This window comes from Stegastes partitus, unplaced genomic scaffold (genome assembly GCF_000690725.1).
Source record: "Stegastes partitus isolate 25-593 unplaced genomic scaffold, Stegastes_partitus-1.0.2 Scaffold2106, whole genome shotgun sequence".
Classification (NCBI taxonomy): Eukaryota; Metazoa; Chordata; class Actinopteri; family Pomacentridae; genus Stegastes; species Stegastes partitus.
Window position 1 is genome coordinate 15,722 of NW_007579837.1, and position 23,172 is coordinate 38,893.

The window sequence follows — 23,172 nt, forward strand, 5'->3', positions numbered from 1 at the left end:
CAGTATTATATATAATAATACAAGTTTACCTGAATTATTTAAATATGTTTACGGGTAAGAACCTACTTTTATAAATGTGGTGTATTAAAATATATTATAGATATTTATTTTTACTTTACTTTATTTTATTTTATTTTATTTTATAAAAACTAGCCTTATTTCTTGAGGGGAGCAGCTCACCCCAGTTTATATAATATGAATTTACCTGATTAATTTAAATTTTTTTTATTTATTCTTTAAATCAAGACCCAACAATATCATAAATGATACAAGTTGACTAATTTAAATAAAATGGTTAAGACTCGACAATAACTTATATACAAATTTAACTGACCAAATTAAATATTAAATTTAAGAACCTACAATAATATGTAAAATACTAGTTTTTCAGAAAACTTAAATTTTTAAGTTCTAGACCAACAAAAATTAAACTTAATATTAAAATTATTATTGTTCATATCTAGAAAAATATTCAAGGTTGGAGAAAACTGGTGAAATTCTCCTTTACTAAAGAATAAATCTGTTTATTCGAGCGTTTACTTCACGAGTCTCGACGTGTGTTTGGTGTTAAATAAACTTCACATGACATCCCGTAAGCGAGCGTACGTTAAAAACTGCTGCACTAGAATTACTACACAGTCATATAAATAGATCTGTTTGGGTCTTTTCCACATTTTGAAAATCTTAAGGATTGCAATTTTCTGTACAGCTGCACTCACAAGATCAGTAAATCAGATTACAGTGATTGATCTCTGATGGAAACACACTTTGTCCTCCTTCTAGATTTAATCAGAACATTGGCCTGTGTGGGACGCAGGGCTCCGGCTGACTGAAAACTAAAGCAGTGGATGACGGAGACTTATGTTCTGGTGAGCGTGCATTTGAGCATTTCTGAAGGAATTTGTGATGAAAACGTCTTTAATGATGCAAAGAAACCACAGAATCCAGATACATGCTGGAGTGGCTTTTATGGAGGAGATCTTTGTGTGCAAAGTGAAAATAAGGTCAGAAGACGTACAGATGGAGCGAGTTAGGGTTAATGTGACGTCTGGAGAAAAGTGGAAAAGGTCAGTGAGGTGGCCACAGAGTGAAGCTCAGAAAGGTGCATTCCCTCAGATAATCCTACGTGGAGCTCGTGTTTGTTTGCTTGTGATGAAGTCAAAGAGGTGCAAACATGAGAGAGAGAGTGCAGCTACCAGGAAGATGAAGTCGGGCCTCTTGCTGTTGAGGGAGACGGGCGAGCGGCTCAGCGAGGTGGACGTGTCGTCGGAGCTCTGCGAGGACGGATGCCGGAACGTCTGACCGGTCAGCTTGGTGTCGTACAACTGCTCCTCAAACTCTGCAGGAAAAACCAAAACAAAGTGAATGAGTAAAACAGGCAGCAGAGGAGTGGTGTGCACGGCTCAGATCTGCTGCTGCTGCTTTGCATCACCCTGCAGTTTTCCCTCCCGCGACTGCTGCTGCAACTTCTCCCGAGGAGCCTTAAAGAGTTGCAGTCCTCCGGCGGGCTCCGGTCCTTTCTTTCATTTACTGCGACTCTCCGTCTGTCTCTCTTTGTCTCTCAGCCTCGGTCTCGGTATCTGACTGTTTCTCTCTCCGCCAGCTAAGCCGGCTCTCCCTCAGGCCATTGTAAACAGATTCCTAACCCCCACCTCCGCTTCTTTCTCCTGCTCGCTGCACACACACACACACACACACACACACACACACACACACACACACACACTCCCCCTCTCAGCCGGCAGCCAATCCTTCACCCCCGAACACACTCCCGACCGGCTCCCTTCCCTCCTCACACCGTCCCGCTGGCAGCTTCTCTCTCTCTCGCCGAGGTAAAGAGTTTCCAGTTGAACTTGCTTCCCGGGACAATATGGATTCCTTCCTGGTGGCGTACGGTTGCCTAGCGACGCTGGGAGGCGGCTGACAGCGGCAGCCAAAGTTTCAGCATCAGTCGATTAAGATTTACGTCGACGATCAGGTTGAATTTCAGGCTTTCGTTTACTTTTATCTCGCAGGATTTATGTAGAAAGAAGTTTGGGATCGGTGCGTTTGGAGGCTGTCGATTGTTCATCAAACTTTAAATCTGATAACGTTTCATTTATTTTTTTCTGATGTGGTGTAATTAGATGTAGTGAGGGTGTTTCCTGCCAATCAAACATGGAATAAATGAGGTTTAACTGAGGGAGTAAAAGTCTGACTTTCAGGCTGGTGTAAAAGAAGTTAGTTTAGTGATTAATAGAGCTGCAATGATGAAGCAATTAGTTGTCAGTTTTTAAATTAAATCACCAACTACATTCATAATAATAATAATCTGACTCCAGCTGGATATTTTCTGGTTTCTTTCCTCCTGTGTGAGCAAACTCAGTACCTTTGAGTTGACATTTTTCCTATTTTTGGACTTTTTACAGAACAAAAATCAAATCGTTTAACCAAGAAAATAACAAACACTGAAGATAACGATGAGCTGCAGCCTCGGTGATAAAGAATAAAGCTGCATAAGATGACTGAGAACATTAACGGCACATTAGGAAAGCTGCACGACACCATTTGTTTTTATAAATTTGAATGCAGTCCACTAAAAAAACCCAGCATTTGAAGAGCCCTCATCTTGTTTTTCTTTAGTGTGTTTCGTTTGTTTGCAAAACCCAAAGACAAAGACAGTCATTGTCTCCTCATCACTTCCATCAGCACAGAGGTCAACTCTTGTAAAAAATGAGCGTTTAGCAGCTAAAGAGACAAAGACGAATGTAATTTATCACAAAATGGAAGCAATAGAGGCTGAGAAGCTGCATTTTCTGCATCGTCCCTGTCCTCAGCCTGGCAGCTCACCGTGTGGTTCAACGAGACCTGGTGAAATATTTCGCGCTGAATTTGCAGGACTTTGTGCAGTGAAACTCTGCAGCTCAGCCTCCATGTTTGTCTGTTCAACTCGTTTATAAATGCGAGTAGTTTGCGTAAAGTTTGGCAGGTGTCAGATTTAGGCGAGCGCAGCGAACGTGGGAGTGTTTTGGAGTCAGGAATATAGATTCATGAATAGGAATTAATACACAGCAGCAAATACAAAAAGATAATGATGTGTTTTCGTACGCGGGCAGGCAGTCCACCCGCCCACAGACTCTTTTTTTTTTTTGCAGTTTTTAATGGCATTTGGGATCATTGCTGTTGACATCTTCCTTCTGCTGAACTAAAAAGTGCCAGCAGCAGAAAAACGGTTTCAGGATCTCACTCATCCTGACTGCAATTATGCCTGCAAACCACAGAACAGACACAGGACAGCGTCTGCAGCCGTCAAACCTTTCTACAACCTTCAGCTCGGATTAGGACGACGCACTGACGCGTGTCGGCTGTCGCTTGCTGCTCAGTTGCTGTTTTCTCGGAGTTGAGTTTGAAAAGGTTTCACCAACTCCAGGATGGTCGGCGTTGTTTCACAGAGATGTAATCCTGACAGAGAGAAACTGGAGGTTCTCACAGGACGAGGATTAAACGCTGCTCCTTGTTTCGTGTCCCCGAGGTGACACCGAACATCCTCCAGCACATGCTGACGGTTAGCTTTATTACCTTTTAATGATATGTGGGAGAGAAACACGAGGGACTGGAGGACGAGAACAGCATCAGACGAGGTTCTGAAAACAATCCAAGCTGCTCAGATGGTTGAGAGGCTGCAGAGGCTTCCATGGTTTTGAGCGCAAATTCCTTCAAGAGAAGTTTGGGAAGTTTTTTCTGGAAACGCCAACGAGGTTTAGGATCCGACTGAGCAGCCTGCCTGCTCTCAGCCCGAGGCGAGCGTTCCTCCGCAGACTGACCGAGTCGATCTGGTCGGCATTAACGCTCCCACGCGAGAACGTTCTCGTTAATCCCAATGAGCATCACGCACGCTCTCGCCAACTCACAAACAGTCTGAGCAACACTGATCCAACACAGCTCACATCACCTGCTGCAGCGGCCGGGCATCCGCTCGCATTCATTCTCAAATACGTCACCGTTGATGACTCGGAAAGGGTTTGATTAAAGGTAAACAAATTGCTTATTAATGCAATATGGTCCGTTTTTACTCATAAGAAGAGCAATCACACCTCCAAGTCTTTTCGGACATTATTAGTCGGTTCAACGGTCCATCCAGGATCCTCCTCAACCTTCCAGCAGATTCTCATCCATCATGACCACTGATAATCAGAAAGTAACTCTGAACACAACAGCGTGTTTGGCGACCGTTTGCATTTTAACCCAAATCTTGTCCTCAACTTAACCGCCTCGTCTTGGTGCCGACAGTCGATCAAACACTGAGAGTGAATATAAAAGACTTTTGAGAGTAAAAAATAAAACTCAAGTCTCCTGGATGCAAGTCTGTTGACTTGCTGTGACCCCTGTAGCCTCCGACTTGTGTTCCTCGCTGAAAGAGATAATTGCAACTTCACTGCCATTAAATGGAAAGAAAACAACTTAAAAGCCCAGGAGATGATGAAGAAGGCTCCTACAGGCCTGTATGTGTGAGAATGTGAAGAACTGGCTTCAAATTATGCATCAACTCTACCAAGAAACAGTGGCACACACAACCTCACATAAAACCACGAGCTGTAAGCTTAGGTCTAGTATGAATTTAACAAATATTTAGCTTAAAGGCACTTTTAGGTGCTTTTTGCTCCTTTCAGAAACAATCGGGCTTCTTAGCATCTATGCTAAGCTAACTCACTGATTTTCCAATACTCCCTAATGTGGTTTTATATTTTAAAAGAATAAGTTGGTAAGTGTTTTTTTTCTAATCAACTGTTTGCAAAAGGTGCAACGACGTGCATCACAATCTCTGTCTGACACAAAACTACTTTCCTTGCAATTAACATTTCAGCATCATTATAATAAATAATAAACATTTGCATTCGCCAAATCCTCAGGAAGCTGTTTCACTTCGCAAGCAGCCGGCTGTTTGCGTTCGCGGGGGCCTCGTGATAGGGAACTGTCGATTTTGCAGCGTTAAAAATAATGGATTAAAAACGGCCCGAAATGCTGCATGAAGAAACAGCAGGATCAGCCGGTTAGCAAAAAGCAAAGAGGAGAAGCCAAAACTCATCTCATCCAAACTGCAGTGGCCCAAAGAAGTGAGGCGTCAGCAGGAGACACGGGGGGTAAACAGACTGATAATGGAGAAGAAGAGCCGGAGTGAAGCCGAGACAGACAGAGGACACGGGAGGGTAAAAGGAAGGAGATGCACAGATGGATGGATGGATGGGGAAGAGAGGAGCAGTACCAGAGGAAGTAGCACAACGAAGTAAGGGAGAAGTCAAGAAGCTGCAAACAGATGGAGAAAATTGCACGGAATGAAGAGGTACAAGGAAGATAATCATAAAGAACGGAGCCGAGCAAATCATCTGACAGCAGTGGAGGAGTAGGAGGGCCACAGTTAGGAGGAACAGGAGATAATTAGGGAGAGGCAGAGCAAGAAGTCAAAAAAAAGAAGAAGAGGAGAAGCAGTGGAGGGAGGCATGATCAAGAAACAGCACAGAAAATCAGCGAGAGAAAGTAGGAGGAGAGAAGAGGAGGGATTCACATCACCAGTGAGGCCCGGTCCGTCAGAACCAACAGGGAGGGAGTTCAGGACTGAAGGCTGGGTGTTGACTAAAAATAGGATCCAACACGTCTGATTAATCTCACATCCAAAACCATTCACTTGTTCCAGCAGCATAAACGGAGGTTCTGTTGCCCTTAAAACCAGCTCAGGAAGCACGGCTGCACTAATTAGCACTAATTAGCACGTCGTCTCGCTGATGTACGAACGCTGTCGTCGGCATATTTTAACGTGTGTTTCCTAAAATGTCTAAACACGATTTCACAGAGATATTTAAAAAAAGAAGACAAAAAGTTGAGGTTATTGGAAGATGAACACTTTTTTTTCCCACGGATAAACAATTAATTGCTAATCACAGCAATAATGATAAGCAATTACAATTAATAAACTTCTTAATTAGAAAGCAGCGCCTCCAGTGATGAAGTGTCACGAAGCGCTGATTAGTTCCATTGGTTGTTATTTACAATTTTTTTTTTATTCTTACATTTTAGCATCATTTTCTTACATTTTACTTGTACAGCGGATTAAAAAATAAGATTTTACATTGAAAAAACACCAGCAATGTGTAAAATATGATTAAACACCACAGAATAAATGACATCATTTACTCTCTGAACCCAACAGCAGGATTGAAAGGCGACTATCTTTAAAACCAAACTGCCAAAATTCTACTTTTTATCAGAAACTGTAAAAACAAAAAAAATATATTGAGTTTTTTGATAATCCTTGAACTAATCCTGTGTGACATTTGGTTCAATCAGGAGGAAAAAAAATAAAATCTCAGCTAAAAATCGTGCCATTTCCTCAGATTTAATTTTAAAAAACGTGCCAAAAAAATAAAGAAAACAACTCACAGTTCACCGAGCTGCAGCCGACAGGGACGTGACAGAAAACTCAGCCATTATTCAGGTGAGCTGCAGGCAGTGTTTCCACAGAACAGACGAATCAGAGGAATAAAACTTACTGGATCGATAAAATAAATGCAGCATGGCTCAAAAACAAAGGAGCGAGCTGTTGGAGGATGCATTCAGCACGGTGAAACATCTGACTAGACAGAAAAGGTTTGGAAAAGTTGTAAAATATTGTGAGTAGAGCCACCATTTAATAAGAAATTCAACTTCAGCTCTTCCTTTTTTTGTTCTAATTTAAGGCCTTATAACTTTGTCAAGCTGCACAAAAGACATTTCTGAATCCACTTGTAGTCATGGTTGTTCTGTCTCCATAGAGGTGCAGGACTTTTCTAACATGACAGGAGCAGAAAACGACCAGTAACTTTAACCATCAACACCGTGATGCATCAGAACAGATTAATCCTCTCCACTTCTACTACATACCACTGTGCAGCTTGTTAAGTAGATTCTACTCCTTCTCCCACCTCTTCCCGTGTTAGATTTGAAGCTATCTGCCCAGCAGTCGTACAAACAGCATGTTTTCCTCCAGTTAAAGTTTGAAAACAGCCTCTGAGACGTGTGCACTGACCGGCAGAAGGTGAATCCAGACGACGGCGGCGGCGGCACTAGAGCAGAAGGAGAAGCGAGGAGGTAAACAGTTGTAGATCCATGCTTCAGATTGTGAGTGCAGCGAGAGGACCGCGGGGCGCTGAGGGAGGGGGAGCAGGGGCAGTAAAGGTATGCCGGTCACTCCCACTCGTGCACCCCACCCCCCTCCTCCGTCCAGACAAGCAGGCCGAGCACTCATGCATCACTAACCTGTGCACTGTGTTTGCACGCATGTCTCTTATTCAGGTGTTTGTCTTCCTGTGTCGCTCATATGCAGATTTTTTGCACAAATTAAGCTTAACGACCTTTCCGCTCGGCGTAGTCGTGGGTACAAACCTGCATCGTTTGTGTACAGTGCAGCCATTAGCAGATAAACCCAACCATCCTTGACAATACGCACCCGGTCGTGTCAAATTTGGGTCACCCTTTCTTCTCCCCTCCAGGAAGACGAAGGGGGGATGCAGAAATTAACAATACCCCTCTTTCACCACGGCCTTGTTTGTCTGTGTACGCTACGTGCATGCGCCGACATTCATGTCATGTCTTCGTCCTTGCGATTTAACATGCACAATTGATCAATCCATTTCAGGGACGGGGCCGCTGTTTGCCAGAGGGTGACCCAGAAGGACACACTTGGCGGTTAGCGGCCTAGTTTACGTCGGCGATGAGAAACCGCGATCCAATTATCAGCCCCAGCACAATTTCAGGCTGCAGGAATGTTTGTGGAGGACTAGCTGGTGTTTTTCAGCGCATTTGTACAACTTTTGTTTCTGATTGGTCAACTGGAATCGAAGACGTTTTATTATTACGACGTGCAACTTACAAGAAACACTTGAAGCAATTCTACTCCCAGCAAACCACAAAACTTCACATCTTGACATCTCCCGCTAATTAGTTTAGATAAGAACATGGTGGACGTTTTTATCCCACCCTGATTTATTTCCTCAATTCTCATTCACCACTTTGGCTGTTGCTTTTCGTTATTGCCCTCTCTGGGGCATCAACGTGAGAAACAGGACAGAATAAAACTATTGGAGGCTCCATCACCTGCACTGATTTGACTCCAGTTTACGGGAGCGAGCCAATGTGAAGCTGATGTTCTGGAGTCATCGGCATCCAATAAACAGGTATTATAGCCCTCTGTGGACGCGGTTTGTTGCAACGGTACAAAAGCTTGGACTGAAACAAATTGGACCGCCGCCTCTACAGGAATCAAAACGGCATCCAACGTCTGATGTAAGTTGCTTTTTAAAAACCATCCTTCATCCAAAAGTGTAATAAATCCAGCAGATCTGGTTGCCAGAAGCATGAGTCAGCAAAGACAGGAGGCCTTTTTTTATACCAGCCGGACACGTGGACGAGAATAACAGGCCGGATTATAGAGACGCACTTCAGCCTGAACTTTTGTGAGTGTTCTGACCTCAAGAAAAGCTCCGGCAGACTCACTCCAGTACGGGAGTGAAAGTACCGACTCAAGGGTAGCACCTCTGAGCAGCCCTGAATGCTGATTGGTTCAAGTCAGGAAAGACAATAAGTGTCATTGTTCTGCCTCTCAGTCTCTCTGCAAAGTGGAACTTTTCTCCATCGACGACGTAAACCTGCCACACAGTCCAACATAACAAACCTCCATCGATCTGTTTGCTACGTGCTCATTGGACTGGAAGACAACAATATGAAAATAAGAATAAAAACAGTCCTGGATTTGATGGGTTTTGATGACTTTATTTCAAAATGTTGTAGGGTTTTGGACTCATATTTAAATTACTGAGGTTGGGCTTCATAATTAATCAAACTGTAGGGTAATGATGATGTATTATCTTTAAGTAAAGCAGTATTTTATATGTACTTTCTGCAGGATTTTAATCCCTAATATAGAAGTTAGGAAAGCTCTTTGCCTCGACAGCTGTTGTTTTAAATGTGCTGCATAAATAACGTTATCTTGACTTTGTTTGACATCTGTCTGTTGTTGCAAATTTTGAACACAATCGATGAATTAAGAACACACAGCTCCGGCCGGCAGGCATGAAGCGACTCAGGAGTCGATCTCATGGTGGCACTTCATCAGCTAAACTCCCACAATGCTCTCTGTGTGCCAACACTGAACTAGCAGCAGTGTGAGCGACCACCTCCTCGGATCGCTACGGTGATCAACAGGAGGAGGCTCCACCTGGTGGCGCAACCAGGCATTACCGCTAAAGTACATTTTCTGACATGCATGTGCTTCTGGCTGATCGGTTATTACATATTTTTAATGGATCAATTTAGCGTAAAAGCTAAAAGTGCGTTCCAGTCATGCTCAGAGAAAACATGCTTATTTACAGCGCTGTGGGAAACGATCCGTTCGGCGCCATATGATGCTCCTCCCTGCTCAGCCTCCACCAGGCAGCAGCGAGCAAGGCGCTCAAGGACACGCTGGCCCTCCAGCAACAACTGTCAAGACTTTAAGGCCCTCTACAGATTTAAAGTCGGGGCCTTTCAGTCACGAGTCCTCCTACCTTGAAGCTACTGTCGCCTCAGCCCCGTGTTTGATCAGCGCCGGGTTCATGCGAGGTTCTGGCAGGTTGGCTTAGATGCAAATGCTTCTGAATCATAGCATTTAAGTGTGTCAGACTTCAGCCGCTGTTTGAAGAACTTCTCTAAAACCCCGAGGAGAGAAACGAGGCAGACGAGTTTGTCTTGCCTGATTCACGGCGACGTCACTCCAAAGAAGAGCTCTGCAGAAAGGCAACGGGACGGAGACAAAACGAGGAGGCCAAACGGACTCCTTCACTGAACACAGAGGCAATACTTTGTGGTTCAGAAGCTAAAAAACTCCCCCGATTATAAAGGTCACTCAGTAATAAAAGTTCAAACACTCTATAAATCCCTAAAAGAGACTCCATTCACTGTCAGAGGTTGTGCTGCGGGCTGTATTTCAGTGTGACAACAAGGCCTCGTCTGGCTTCTCTGTTCGTGAGCCAGTTGTGTCAAAACGCTGAACGCCTGCTTTAATTTAATGCTGTGTTAACAAACCATTTGCATAATATTGTACGAGGCGTTTAAATTGACATGTGCATTATGCGTCGCGTACAATCACCTGGGACTTTCTGGTAATTTAAATAAAATTACGTTTAAAAATGGGAGAAATTTAAAAGAGAAACGGCTCAAAATTCCAATTTATTCCAGTCGCATTGTCACAATAGAGAACGTACGACGTGGAAAGCTTTCGTCCTGTATCGGCGGCGTCCAGCTGATCGATGCCGCACCTCGTATTGACCACAGCAGGACCTTATCAGCCTCGGTTCATCACGCTTAGCGTCGGCTCTGACAATTAAAGGGCCGCCGTGACATTTTATAGTCAAGTTAGTGCAGACGGGGAAACTTTATCAGGCTGTTTGCATCGACTGCATCGACTCCGAGCTCCTGCCACACAATTAAAGGGTTACTATGACATTTTAAAGTTGCACCAAACCGTTGTGTGGCGAGGCTGCTGCACTGGCACTAAAGAGATATGATAAGACACGGTGAGATAAAACGATGTTTACTGATCTGCAGAGAGAGAAGAAAGGTCACAAAAGGTAAACGGCAAAGCGAGTCTAATTCTGGCTTTGAGTTTTAAATGACATAAAAGAGCAGAGGCATGAGTAGCTCTGAGCACTAATGATGCCCTTGGCCTCCGTTAAAAACCTGATTGTAAACAAACAGACGCTTGAGGAGGACAGTCTCTTCAGACGGAGCGCAGAAAGCAGGGTTCGGACTGAGCGGCGTCAGCGTGGAAGCGGCCTTCACAGAGCTCTGACCTCAGCAGCCAGTGATGAACCGAAGCCTCACATCAGCGCCGGAGCTCAACAATACGAATCCCTGCAGCCAGTTTAGACCCTGAAACCAGGAGAGCGGAGGCCGAATCAGATCAGAGTCACTCTGCAGCAGGACAACAAGCCCAAACATGCCGCAGGAGTCGTAAAGAACTATTTCCATGGAGCCAGTCTGGGATTAAATAAGGAGACTGACACAGTCCAATCCGCTGCTTAAGTCTGACACAGGAGCCATTTTTATGCCCAAATGCTCCTTCAGAACTCAGCGAGGCACCACTGAGGGTTAAAAAGAGTTTAAACGCTTTCATCTCCCACAGAGTGATTAGTGAAGCTGCTCTTCCAGGTGGTTTAACCAAAGGAAGAGTCCAAGCGTTCATGAAAACGAGGATATAAGAGGTTAACGGGAGAAAGCTAGCAAAGGGGTCGACATCTAAACATGAAAGATGACGTGTCACGTTCTGATTGAAGTCTTAATAAAATACAAGACCGCTGTGATTTTGGATGTAGACAAAGATGAAAAACTACAACTTATCAGCCAGGTTTTAGAAGATTAGGGAAGTTAGCTGACGTATGATGATCTGCCACCTGCTGTCGAGCCCACTGTGGGTCAGTCAGAGGTACGAACCAGAGAGAAAAACACTAAAAACTGACAAAAACAGACAAAAACATGAACCACAAGGAGTTAGTCATGAATTAATGCTGATGGTGTTTCATGGTATAAAATATTTCCTGCAGCAAAATCTGAATTGTGAGCTCAATCTCTATATACAGTCCAAATAAAGTAAATAAAAAAGTTTTTAAAAAATTGGTTTGTATTTAACTGATGCTGATTTCCTGATTTCCTGATTTCCGCGCTTAATCTCCAAATAAAGTTCAAATAAAGTGATTCCTGTGATAAAATCAACAGTAAACGATCTGTAAGAGTGAAGCCGGTCGGTTATTCGTGGCTTATAAGTGTTCTGCTGTCAAGTTAAATAAAGTAATCATAATAAAAAACGTTGAATATACACAATGGATGTCCTGGATTTATTCTAATTCTGATTGTGACTTGAAATCGGTTAATTGTGCAGCCCTACTCTGGTGAAACTCAGAAGAAGACGCACAAAGTATGGCAGCATTTTCAACTTTTGAAAAACCTTTTAAAAACTGAAATGCTAACTCTGTGAGCAGGATTTAGCAAAAATAATTTAACAACAGTTAACTTTTAGGTCTAAAAAAGTCTAAAATAGCTTGTTTTAGCAGTAAAACCTTAAATTTTGGCTGAAAAAAAGGAACAAACATTTGAATTACATGAGTGAAAAGTATGATTGATGTATATACGCACACACACGAACACCTATAAGAAGCTCCTCTCCTGAACCGTGGCGTCATGCGATGGATAACACACCTTCACCGCCTCTGATCTGCAGCGACGGTCGAGAGCTGCCGGCCGACGGTGTCAGAGTGTGTGTCAGTGTCTCGAACCTCTTCGCCGATCAAACGCTCTGAAGTGGATCTGAGCCACCGCTTATCCTCATTTATTCAAAGGGTGTCTCCGGTGAGGAGATCTGATTGGACGGATGAGGGTTCTCCTGCAGGCCGAGCTACATCAAGGAGACTACGTCCTGGACACTGTAGGAATCATGTGCAGAGGATTAATTAAATGTCAGATGGCAAACCGGAACAACGTCGTCACTGTTTACTACACGACCACATGACTTCTTTCCTTAAACTGGATCCATTAACATGCAAAGTCGCCCGGTGCAGCTTTGAATTAGTGGATTTTTTTTTTTTTTTCACGCGACACTTCAGAGGAGGAACTACAGGAGCAGTGATTAAAACAGAAGAAGCCTCTCATCCTTCATCTCTCTACAAACTCTCCTCTAATCTCACAAACCGCCGCTCGGCCAGCGACTCTCTCCAGCTTCTGATCAGCCAACAGGAACAAGGAGAACATCAACCTGGAGGAGTCGGGAAACACTCATCACGCCTTCCTTTTACTTTATAACGAACATCAGCTGCTATTTCTTAACCGGATCTTCAGCTCACATTTGTAGATGAGCTCTAATATCGCTGAGGTCTGTTCTGGTTTTTGATCCTGCTGATGGCGCAGACAGGTTTGATTTCTGGGCGTCTCACCACAAACTAAACATCCCTCTCACCATGTTTTCACCATATTTCCAGATATAGACGCTTAAATTACCTCAAACCCAACTCAAGCTCCTTCAGCCTGCAAGTCTGAGAGTTTGCATCAAGCCGCTGTTCACTCCAGTTTCTTTCACTTTTTCCAGAAGTTTGATGCTTCTTTTGTTTTCTCTTTTATCTGACTGACTTTCCTTCAGTTGCCAGAATCAGCACCGGTTCAAGACAACAAACCACAGACCTCCCACACCGGCCTCCCTGCACCGGCTGCATGTTCATTTTCAAATTGTACTTTGAAGGCTTTACACGACCAGCTGATTGTATCCCGGCGATGCTGAAGATCTGCTAAACCTGAGCATCATGTCAGAGCAGCAGATAGTGAAGCTCTGGATGTCTTCTTGGTCACTCATGGATGTTGCACGTCTGCAGCCAAAACTCTGGAACGACTTCTTCGTTAAGAGATTTGCCAAATTTATCACTTTTAGAAATACTTTCATGTCTGTGTGTGTTTTCTTTTGACTTACTGTCATCTTATTCCTGCTGTTTTTAACCCTTTTCTGAAGCACAACTTTTAAGAAAAGCACAACATAAATACAGATTAATGTTATTGGTATTAAGATCTAAAGTCATCTGAATTGATATTGGGAAATTTCAGCAATGATGCATTATGCACTCCACTTATTATCCTACACATTAAACAATTAGAAGATGTCATCTTATCATCATCCGTCCTGCAACTGTGGAGTAGAAACACACTGAATGCATTCAAATTAATGATTTTAACAGCTAAATCAACACATAAAGGCCTTGTGTTTCCAGCTACAGCTCATTTTCACCTGTCAAACACACCAAAAACACCAAATATCTATTGGCGCTGTCAGAACAATCTGCTGCGAGAACTCACGAAATCAAAGCAACGCGGCACGACAACAACGTTTGACACGCTGTCATCGCAGATCGAGTCCTACGCCGCCAAATCAAACCCAAACAAAAGTGTCTCATGTGGGAATCGGGCCAGAACTTCACTTTCCTTCCGGTTCAGGACTCCTCCAGCGAAGTCGGAGGAAAATTCCCACTTGAAGCGAGGAGACTCATCATCAGTGTGATGTTAATGCAAAAACACTCAAAAACAGCAGTCAGCGCTTAAAGAGCAGAATTATGGAGATTATAGCTGCTACATCAAATCAAACAGGCCCCAAGTCACACACACACACACACACACACACACACACACACACATCTGCATTATCGAAACAAGACTCACAAAAAATGACTCCACAAATATGCGTGAATTCGTACGAAGCGGTTTCCGACACTGAAGTGAAATATGTCGAGTGCTGAGGAGGTGGTAAAGTATGAATACTGGAGTGTTGCTTAATGGGTTTATCATAAAATTACAGAGCAAGTGTGCGCAAACAGCCAGTCTGGCAGTAATGGATTACATAAGCTAAACTCCCAACACAAAGTTCACCGTTAATGGGAAGGAATATTATGAATATTTCACTGCTGATTAATGGCGTGCAGGAGAAGAAAAAAAAACAAAACAAATGAGGCCGCCGTATATGTGGACAGAAAACACAATAAGTCCGTCTGCACAGGAGGAGAAAGGGTTGTGAGCAGAAAAAGCAAAGTGATGTGAAACTCTGGCTATTATCAGAACACATCCTCCGTCACTGGGGTAGAACACAGACCTTTAAATATATTATATATTACCGCCAAAGAGCAGCATATGAATATTTTAACACGGCAAGCAAAAGAGAAAACCTTTGATCACAAAATGTTCTCTCTCACGTGTAAATGGCTGTTGTCACAAAAGGAACGTTTTCACTCTTATTTCCACACAAACTGCAGATTCTCACCGTGTTCTGTGGGAAAAGCAGGAAAGTGCTTCAGCACATTTGAAATATGCAACCTCCAACTGTTCATTTCGATACGCTTCGCTAATTAAATCAAGTGCTGGAAGGAGCCGTGCGGAACTCGAAACCAAATATATTTAAAAATTGGACCGAAACGATCATTTGTGAAACATGAGGCGGCCATCGTTTGCAATCTGCACCACAAAGCTCCGGCTTGAAACGGCCACAGAATCAGAAAACTCGTGAATTTACAAGAGACGGAGATGGAAAGTCTAAATAATCATCTATGAGACTGTCCTCGGCTGTTTGGTTGTTGGATCAGAACCGTCAGAAGCAACAGGAACCTCCTCCTTGGTGTCACATCTGGATACCCTTCAGCGTCGTTCTTCAACACGCAAAGAAAGTTTACAGACCTATAAAAGTCAGAAGTAGACGGCACGAGTCCAATAGCGTAAAGGGAAAGCTCGTAGTTACTCACATCTTTAAATTTAAATTGCTGTTACATAAAATCAAACGGATTACTAAAAAGCAAACATCAACAGGTGTGTGGTAAAGACTGCCGTGCTGTAAATTATTGGACCTCCAGGTGATCAAAGTCTAGAACGATCGATATTTGCCTTTTAACTCGTGGTTCATGTTGAGAAATCAGGTTAACTAACCGACTGCTTTTGGTTCCTAAACTTAAAGTCAAACTAAGTAAGAAAATACACAAAATGTTTTGCATCTTACAAGATCTCAACGTCCTCATTTTGTTCTTTAAAACTTTTACTTCTACTGGAGTCGAATAATGACACCGAAGGACGACAGCACTTTGGACAAACTGTGCAGCGTTTGATGCTTTGGGAACGTCAACAGGTCAGAAAAGGCTTAAAATGTGTGTCGCTGTTTCAGAGCCAAGCTGCAGTAGTTGTATGCGGTGACTCGGGGTAAATGCAAGTTTGCACAGAAGTTAAAATGACGCTATCAGCCTTTCTGTTTGGAGTGTGGTGTAGGACAAAGCAACTGCAAAGTGCACCAAAATCACACCAAATGGCGGCCAGTGGACACAGCTCTGGTTCGACAGGCACGTAAAATAAAACTAGGCTGTTGTGTTCGCATATATTGCAGATTTTATGTTGCCAATGGAGATGTTTAGGGAGAAAAACAACATTGTGAGGGCAGAGGAATGGCGCTCGTTGTCCTCTCTGAGTTTAACCAATCAGCGTCCAGATGCTTCTTACCTGCAGCAGGTACGTTTTCTCCCCCAAATACGGCCTTAACCTTATTCAGGACTTTCACGTTGCCATACATAGAAGGTCTAAGAAGGAGGTCCAAGAAAGAAAATGTGCAAAATATTTGTTGGTATTCATTACAGACTTTTATACTATGTTTAAAACATTTTCTGACAAGTTGATGTATTTTTGCACGACATCCATCCACCGCTTAATCCTCACTAGGGTCGTGGGGGGCTGGAGTCTATCCCAGCTGACTCAGGGTGAAGGCAGGTTCACCTGGACAGGTAACCAGTCTATCACAGGGCTACACTTAGAGACAGACAACCAAGCACACTCACATTCACACCTACGGACAATTTACAATCACCAATTAACCTCAGCATGTTTCTGGACTGTGGGAGGAAGCCGGAGAACCCGGAGAGAACCCACGCTGCACGGGGAGAACATGGAGACTCCACGCAGAAAGATCCCGGGTGTCCTCACCGGGACTCAAGCCGGCGACCTCCGAGCTGCGAGGTGATGATGCGAACCACCGAGACACCTTGCAGCCCAAAAAAGAATATGTGCAAAATATTTGTTGGTATTCATTATGGACTAATGTTTTCAGATAAGTTGAAGTATTTTCACATGACAAATGTCCCACTTTTTATATTAAACTAAAAATCTTCAAAAGTAAAAAAAAAAACAATACCTGTCACCTAAACCAAACGGGCTGGGGTCCAGCAGAAAGGTTCTACGGGGCGCTCAGATAGCTCAACAGGTTGTGTGGGCAACTCCGATGCAGAGGTCATGGGTTCTAGTCTGGCCCATGACCATTTACTGCAGGTCCTTCTCCCATCTCACGTCCAATAAAGGCTAAAAAGCCCAAACAAAAAAATGTTTTAAAAAAAAAAGGTTCTACAGCCGCCGCAATTGCAGTCAGAACATGCACAAAAGTTTGGGCCGCCTGAAGAGAGGAGTTAAAAAACCAAACACTTCTTCTGTCCTTTGTTTTGAACCCATATCAGGATCAATATTTTCCTATTTTCGTGCAGAAACATCAGCAATCCTTCCTGAAAGACGCTAACAGAAAAGGCTAATTGCCGTCCAAGAACAAACACCATATTTTGCCGTTTAGTTCTGAGGACTTTCACTTAAGAGCACAAAAAAAAAAAAAAAAACACCCACTTACTAATTATAACAGATTTCCATATTAAATCCAATTTAGTCATTAAAGTAAATTTGCACACATGACAAATCCAATCAGGAATGAAAGCGACACAGAGCAGCTGATCGCATGAAAACCCGGTATGCTAATCATCCTGTGTCGGGGTGTTGATGATGAGAGGGATCACTGTTGCCCACTTAGCAGCAACAGTGAAATAAATCTCGCATAAATCTTCCTGCCGCGGGGAGCCGAATCTCGGCAGAAAACGCAGCCTAACACCGGAGGACGACAGCCAGCTTCATAAATATGGAGGGCAGAGTGTTGAGGAGCGGGAAGAGTATGAATATTTTACCGAGCCGAGGCCAGTGGGAGACTGGTGCTGAGGATGGCCAGAGAGAGAGAGAGAGAGAGAGAGAGGGAAGGGGAGTACAGCTTCACTGTTATATAACACACACCCAAACAGATGGACACACACACACACACAACACAAAGCACAGGACACTAGTGTACAAACTGAAACCAAGGACACACACACACACACACACACACACAGCGATGAACACGTAAACACAAAGCGGCATAAATGAGCAGAGACGACAGGAAAAAGATGAATGGCCTCGCACACATCTTCACACACTCTCCCAGAGCTGTTGTCCACCCACGACCGTGTTCATCCATCTTATTTTCATCATACACAAGATGCCAGAACGTCCGAGACAATAACCGGCCTAATACACACATAAACGTGGAGAGGAAGACGTAGGAGGCGACGCGCCGGACGGTGGGCGCTGCACACAAACACCTCAAGAGTTTTGTCAATGAAGAATTTAAAGGACGAAGCTCGAGAGGTTTAAGAGTTTTTTTTTTTCTCTCTAATAAATCCCATGGAAAACATCAAAAGCAGAAATCAGCGGCCTGATCCTGCTAACAACTTCTGCTTGAGCAGCCAAAGCATCTCTGCCTCAGAGCTTAAATTTAAATTAAATGTCGGTCTGCTGGCCAAAAAAAAAAATTAAAGCCTCCATTGTTTTCAAGCTTTGGGGATGATTCACAGTTAAAGAATAGAATAAAACATGATTGACCACTTGCGAGGCTGCCATCTTCTAAAAATACCAGACGTTGCTTCAAAGCACAACGTGAAACTCGCTAATTGAGCCGATCTGCCTTTTTTTTTTTGAGTTTCTTTTTTGAGACGTTGGCCTGATATCTGCACACGGCTTTATGTTGGGAGACAATCCCTCACAGATCCTCGACCATTCTCTAAATATAAAGCAGCGTTTTGTCCACACACTCTGGGAGAAGCAGGAACACACATTCTGTCACTTCATAAGAAACTTACGCGCAAAAGCGACGCACTGAGCAGCTGCTTTCACTGTCGATTAATGTTGTCAGTGATTTTCTGGATGAACAAATGTGTTGTTTCGTCCATAAAATGTAAGAAAACGGTGAAAAATGTCGACCAGTGTTTCTCAGATGTCTTGTTTTGGTCGTAGAGGAGGAAAGAAACCAGAAAATATTCACATTTAGGGAGCTGGAATCAGAGAATTTAGACAGTTTTCTCCTTGAAAATGTGCTAAAACTGCAAATATCAAAAATAGTTTAATCAGTTGGTTGATTATTCTAATTATCATCGCAGCTCTGATATCATTTTCCACAATGCGTGCTCGTATTTTTACTCGTGGTCAACCTGTTTGTGTTTTTCATGCCTGATGCAGATTTTTAGAGTCGCTGATTTATTGGTTGCTGTGTTTGCTCCAAAGATTTATTCCTGTCATCTGGTTCCAGAACCTAAATTGGGGAAACTGGCATTAAAGCCTGGATCCTAAACGTCTGATCTCACTAAATGATGTCAAAGCAACTTCCTGTGACTTGGAGACAAATTCAGGTTGACTAGTTACGACTGATTCACATTGAACCTGCTTCATCAGCGTCATTGATGACTTGTGAGGTGTATTTTTTATGATTTTTAAGCTCTTAACCTTCATGTAAACCTCATTTAAGTTGTTGAAAGAGATTCTTTTCTGGTTAAATAAAGTAAAATAAATGCGGATATCATCTGCTAAACGTATTGTTGTCTCACGTTTCGTCACTTCACACAGCTGCTGTTTCATCCGAGCTCATACCCACCAAAGGAAAACAAATCATTAGCTGATTAGCTCAAAATAGCACTTAATCGGGCCCTTTCAGCCCCACCAATCCCTGCTTCGGGGTCCTCCTCCTCCTCCTCCACTGCACTGGGAACAAGATCACCGGAGCACCAAATGTGTCTCCATCCACAACAGAAAATAGTCCCCTGCACATACTAACGAGCTGTTTGAGGACTTATCAGCCATTTTAAAAGTTAAAGCCCCCACATTATGCTTTTCCTGTACTGTGTAATGTAGCTGCAGTTTTGTGCACGTAGAAGAAAAGTTTAAACACCTCGTCTGAAGTCCAGGCTGTTCTTCTGCTTCCTGTCGACATCATCATGTGGCACATTTGCATAACAGCTAGTTTGGCCCTCAAACAAAGTCCAGAATTATCTTCTCGCTAGCGCAGCTTCTGCTAACAACATCCTTATACTCAGACATCTGGGGTTACAGTATGTTCACCAATGGGGCCTCACTTTACTGGGGCCAGCTGACCAATCAGAGCAGAGTTTGGGGACCTCAAAGAGACAGGAGCTAAAATAATGTGCTTATTTGACCATTACAGCATGTAAACACATCCTAATGGAGCACAACATGAGCTGTAAGCGTGCAGAGATGGGCACATGTTTTTAAAGCTTTGTTTCTTCAGTCTGAACAAACTCAGCAGAGGCCAGATGTCAGAGACAGCAAGGTCAAAGTCAAAGAGGTGGATGGATGCATCTGTCGGCAAGGAAACAAACATCTGAATTAAATGAAGCTCCAAAACCGTCATCATGCCGACACATGAACCGTGCAGAGATTCACTCGCTCATTCACTCCTTCTCCCAGGTGTTCAAGGTTGTCACGCTGCCATTCAGCCCCCGTTGTTCATTCAGCTGTAATTGTTTTAATGGAAGGGACGGGCAAAGGGCGAGACAGCATGAGTCACACAGCACAGAGAGAGAGAGAGAGAGAGAGGGAGAGAGAGAGGGAAGCAACTGGCAGGAAGGAAACCGAAGAGAAAATATACCTGAGAACAAATGGAAACCCTGGTTGGCTTGAGTGCTAATTTGCATACACACACACACACACACACACACACACACACACACACAGGTTGAACACACACATACAGAGCAGCGCCTCCCGTAAACAACACATCAAAACGGCAGCATTCCACCTTAAGAAACAGAAACAAGGCAGAGTTGCAAACACTGGCTGCTAACTAAGATGTAAACATGCCTCCTGTGGACACACACGCACTGCAGAAACACACCCATCCTCACGTATCAACAGGGCTCGTCCTCCCAACACGTCAAAATCGCACAACACTACCTTAAACAACAACCCTGCAAGGTGAATCCAACACACATCACCGGCGGCGCTCCTGTGAGCCAACACACACACACACACACACACCCACACTACAATATAAACACAACGCAAAAAAGGGGGGATCTAACACACACACACACACACACCCATATCAGCGCAGTCCAACGCCACACACGCGTGTAAACACTTTCCCACCCGCCTCCGCTCCTGCCTCCACGCCTTTCCCACCCACTCAAAACACAGCACACACTCTCGCCCACACACACACACACACACAGACACACACACACTCCCTGCAGCCATCCATCCATCCGTCCATCCATCCTCTCCATCCTTTCCTTACCTTGCAGCAGGCTCTGGAGGTTGAGCTGCGCCTGCTGGTGCAGCTCCTCGACACACTCCGGCCTGCTCCACGAGCCGAACACGTTCACGCTCTGTTGCCATGGAGACCTGAAGTGGGCCGCGCCGCCGCTGCTGCTGCTGCCGCCGCCGCCGCCGCCGCCGCTGCTGCTGTGGTTGCCATCGCCGTGGCTGCTGCTGCTGCTGCCGCCTCGCCTGCCGCTCTCTGCCTCGAGACCGCTGGTGGCTGGAGGAAGAGGGAGAGGAAAGAGGGAGGGAGGGGAAGTGATGGATGGGAGAGGGAGAGAGAGAGAGAGGGAGAGAGAGGGCAGGGAGGAAGTGAAATAAGGAGGGAAATAAGATTATTGAGAGTGAGGTGGGAAAAAATATAAAAAGGAGAGAGGGATGGGTGAAGGTGGATGGGTAGAAGGATGAAAGGCACAAAAGGAAAAAAGATGAGAGGAGCAAGATAGATGGGGAGGAAAAGAGGTGCAGAAAGCAGCAGGATCGAGGAGGAGAAGGGATGGAGGGAGGAGACGAGAGAGAGAAAACACACATAAATAAAAATGTATGAATTTGCATAACTAATACCCAGAGACGTAGATTACATAACGCAGTGTGTTGTCAGGGAGAACAAGGAGCGAGGAAGGAAGGGAGGAAGGAGGGAGGGAGGGTAAAAAAAAAAAAATGAATGAGGGATTAGGGAGAAAACGAGTGAGCAGATTTGGAGGGGCAACAGAGAGGAGCGCTTAATTAGGAGGGGAGAGAAGAGGGAGGAAGATAGAGGAGGGGAGAGAGGGAGGGATTAGGGCAGGGAGGTATGAGAGGAGACAAAAAGGGATTGTGGCATTAGGGAGAGAAAGGAGAACAAGACTGGGAGGAGGAGGGAAAGAGGGATGACATTTAGAGGGAGGAGGAATGCAGGCAGGAAGGAGGGAGGTTGTGTGATTTGAGGAAGAAGGAAAAAAGCAAAAAGGGCTCGAAGAAAGGGGAAGGAAGCGTTGGCCTCTGTCACCATCAAACCTCCGACGCCATCAAAACAAATCAAACCGTGCGATCGTAAGTGGCCATTCAGCGTCGACATGAATGAGACGTCGCCTCGAATCAGCGCCGATGAAATAATTTGACACATCCGGCAGCTGATAAAACATGACTAACAAACACAGGAAATCCCAAATGTGACAGCAGTCGCCGTCCAAGTGAGCAGCAGCAGCAGCAGCAGCCGGGCGTTTTGGAGGAGGCACAGATGAGAGATAGGACAGTCAATTACAGAAGGTAATTAGCATTATCGCAAAGTAAGAGGAGGATTTGTCTGCTTGCTGAGTGTGCACTTGTGGTGAGAACACGATATTCCAAAATCTGTATTCCCAAACTTTACAGTACGTCCCGATGCCAGGTACGTCCAACAATACGTAAGCAGCCGGCCAGGCAAGAGTATAAACAAGCTGCCAAAGGCCAAAGTGTAGCTGCAGGTAGACGCTCCCCTCACTGTGCTCCACCAATTTAATAACCAGGAGACGTTTCTTTACATCATGTGAAAGACCATCAAGTTCAGGGTTAAAGTTTGGCACCTAAAACCCTGTCAATATAAAAGTGAAACGAGCCAGCAGTGTCTAAGCAGCAGCCTCGATAGGATCTGGTGGAGTTGTGTAAATGTTAAGGAAAGGTGCTTCAACGCTTCTTATCTCTTTCAGCGTCGCGCCGCAGATAACAGCGTCCACCGCTGGGATAGCAGCACCACGAGCGTCTTTTCTCGTGTCCTCGGGAATTCTCCTCGCCGTGTTTTCCATCAAGGTCGAGGAAAAATGTTTAAGAATGTTTTTGTCTTTTTAACTTTGGTCTGAGATGAGATGCAGCCCAACAACATGTGATCCCTTCTGGCTGTTTGCATGAGCACTAAACTCAGAATAATCCCAGCGCTGCTACCTTATGTGTGTTTCTCCAGTAGAATTAAAGAAACAAGTAAATAATAATGATCCTGGTTATGTGTTGCAGATGTAAACATCATATCTTGGTTTCAGTAACCTGGATAAGTTTTGAGGAAGGTGAGAATATAATTGGTTCAGTGAAGTTTTGAGCCTGTGCTGCCTCATAGGACAGAAATATGCGCTTTTCTCTTTAAAATAAAACTGTACATGAAGCTTGAGAAGAGGTAGCACCGTCGCCTCGCAGCTAGAAGGTCGCCGGTTCGGACACCCG

The 23,172-nt window shown here is 44.2% G+C and overlaps 1 protein-coding gene across 1 annotated transcript in view; it reads right to left on the reverse strand.

The window, feature by feature from the left end:
• LOC103373960 (NHS-like protein 2) overlaps window positions 1-21,220 on the reverse strand; it is a gene marked incomplete at both ends in the record, with an annotated part of 36,933 nt that extends 15,713 nt beyond the window's left edge. Inside the window, 2 exons of the mRNA XM_008303972.1 lie at window positions 1,197-1,339; window positions 20,978-21,220. Coding sequence (XP_008302194.1) covers window positions 1,197-1,339; window positions 20,978-21,220 — 386 coding nt within the window. The remainder of the gene's footprint in view (window positions 1-1,196; window positions 1,340-20,977) is intronic.
• Window positions 21,221-23,172: the final 1,952 nt, after the last annotated feature.